The sequence below is a fragment of the Nanorana parkeri genome, unplaced genomic scaffold, assembly GCF_000935625.1.
Source record: "Nanorana parkeri isolate BGI_ZX_2015 unplaced genomic scaffold, ASM93562v1 scaffold3838, whole genome shotgun sequence".
NCBI lineage: Eukaryota > Metazoa > Chordata > Amphibia > Anura > Dicroglossidae > Nanorana > Nanorana parkeri.
The window spans coordinates 29284-31484 of NW_017310106.1; the positions used below are offsets into that span (position 1 = coordinate 29284).

Sequence of the window (2201 nt, forward strand, 5' to 3'; positions counted from 1 at the left end):
TTTGGCGATATAGTGTGTGTTATAATGTTTGGTTTCTATCAAATCACGATTTCACTCATTTCAATACCACCTTGGTTGTTGTAGTGTAACACATGGCAAACCGGAAATTCTGATATAGTTAGAATGATTTATATTATAAATACAATGTAATAATAATATGTAATAATAATATTGAGGGAGTGTCCACTGAAGCATTATAAAACACTACAACACCCCTCAGCACGCCCCTCAGATGCTATGATTGGTTATGTAGAGTGCAGTAAACACATTGACCACAAGGTGGCAGCACAACAATCAGTGACAATACACAGACAATAAACACCACCGCAGTTGCATTGCTGGAGGCAGCACAGTCTGTATGTCCTCTGACGTCTTCCTGCTCTTCTTCCCGTAGTTTCTGCTCACCCTCTCTCAGTGGTGCACACAGACTCACTCCCTGACACTGCAGAACCTCAAACCTCGCCAGAGGGGGAAGAAAGAGACCAAAGAGGAGTACATGAAAAGCACAAGGTGAGCCCCCCCTTTCCCCCGCTTCCCCATAGTGTCTCAGATATGCCGACCTGTGCAAGAAAGCCGACTGTGTCAGAACACCCCCCATCCTGGTACTCAGTGCCTGCAATATGACTGCGCTTCAGCTGCACTGCTGGCTTCACTGGGAATTTCAGCTGGTGTTCACAGGATTGTAATAATAAGGGGTATAATACAATAAAAGTAGCTTTTTTTTTATTCTCAGTCTGTACATGTAAATGGCTTTATCTCAGCAGTGTTCAGCAGGGGTACTGATTGCATTTGTTTGATATGCAGATCGTGGGATTGTTTAAAGCTACAGGTGTAATTAAAATGATAAAAATATGGAACAGCAAGACTTTGCTTTTCGCTGAGGCACTGCAGTTCCCCTTGAAGCCTGTCAGGGCCACTGATAGGGGGGTCACAGATACTATTCCTGAAATGGGCCTGAGCCCCATCGGGGTCAGCAAGGTGGCCCAGACACAGCAGGGGCTGCCTGTGGGTGGCCCCCGGTACAGAGCCATTCCAGCAGAGTGCAAGAGAACAATCCTGCCAAAACACCCCCCCCCCCAGGATATCTCCGCCACCCCTCCGCGATCAGTTGTCGGTGGAGGAGAGAGGGAGGAACGTGCTGTGAACGATCCTATTGGAGAGTCGCAGCACAACGTCAGGGGCATTATGGGGGTGGGACTGCAGAAGGCGGCACACTCTTCATTATCTGCGGGAGGCTGGAGAAGTGCCACATGTTTTATCTCTGGGTCTGGGTTTGGGCCCCGGGCAAGGATTGCTGGTATGTGTGAACAGAAGCGTTGGGATAGCCACAAGCCTTTATGCTTGATGCACGCCTCTGAGGATCTGATGAGACATGGGTGGAAGACACAGGGGAAGGGGTGGTGGGGTCTATCAGGTAGGCTGTATGGGGCCCAATGATTTCCTAGGGCGGCACTAAAGCCTGTAGCTTCCCTGAACCATTTGATTTGTTTTTCATACAAGGCCAGTGTGGTTCATAAGATACCCTGCTGCAAGTATGACTTTTGAGTTTGGGGAAAGCCAAAATCGAGCCCCACCCCTCTCATGACAGCCACTCCCCCGCTGAAGATGCCAGCACTTAGATCCACCCACTAGGGGTCTCGTAGTGGAGGTTTGGTTGGCTGATACTTAGTCCCCCAGGCTGGCTTTAGACGAAAGCAAGAATACCAGATAATAATTCATCCTCGTTTACTGCTGTAGACAACTGCAGAATACTAATTGAGGTACTGTGTCCCCAATGGGGATTTCTCCTTACTTTCTATCTGGGTTGACAGTGTTGTCACTGGGACAGGAAGTAAGAGGGAACTCAGACTTTAACATGGACCTGAGAGGAGCTCTATGTTTTCCTTACTCTATCAAAAATAGGTTTAGGCTGGGGTTATATTTTAAACAGATAAGGTCATCCTATCCCCGGGGAGATACGGACTAGTATGACCAGTCATAATGATCCTCTGTTGGTGTGTCTGTGTTCTGATCTCTAGGGGCTGCCTGGAAGCTGGACTGGAAGCTCTTCTAAAAGCCACAGGAGGAAACCTGCTGATCCTGCGGATCTCCCATTGTCCCAACATCCTGACTGACCGATCCCTCTGGCTGGCCAGCTGCTACTGCCGGGCACTGCAAGCTGTCACATACAGGTACAGGAGCAGGGGGTCACATACAGGTAC

General features: G+C 48.8%; 1 protein-coding gene across 1 annotated transcript in view; it reads left to right on the top strand.

Annotated features, from left to right (window-relative positions):
- LOC108803533 (F-box only protein 41-like) overlaps window positions 1-2171 on the top strand; it is a gene marked incomplete at its 3' end in the record, with an annotated part of 18371 nt that extends 16200 nt beyond the window's left edge. The window contains exons 6-7 of the mRNA XM_018575367.1: window positions 395-510; window positions 2019-2171. Of these exons, the coding sequence (XP_018430869.1) occupies window positions 395-510; window positions 2019-2171 (269 nt within the window). The remainder of the gene's footprint in view (window positions 1-394; window positions 511-2018) is intronic.
- Window positions 2172-2201: the final 30 nt, after the last annotated feature.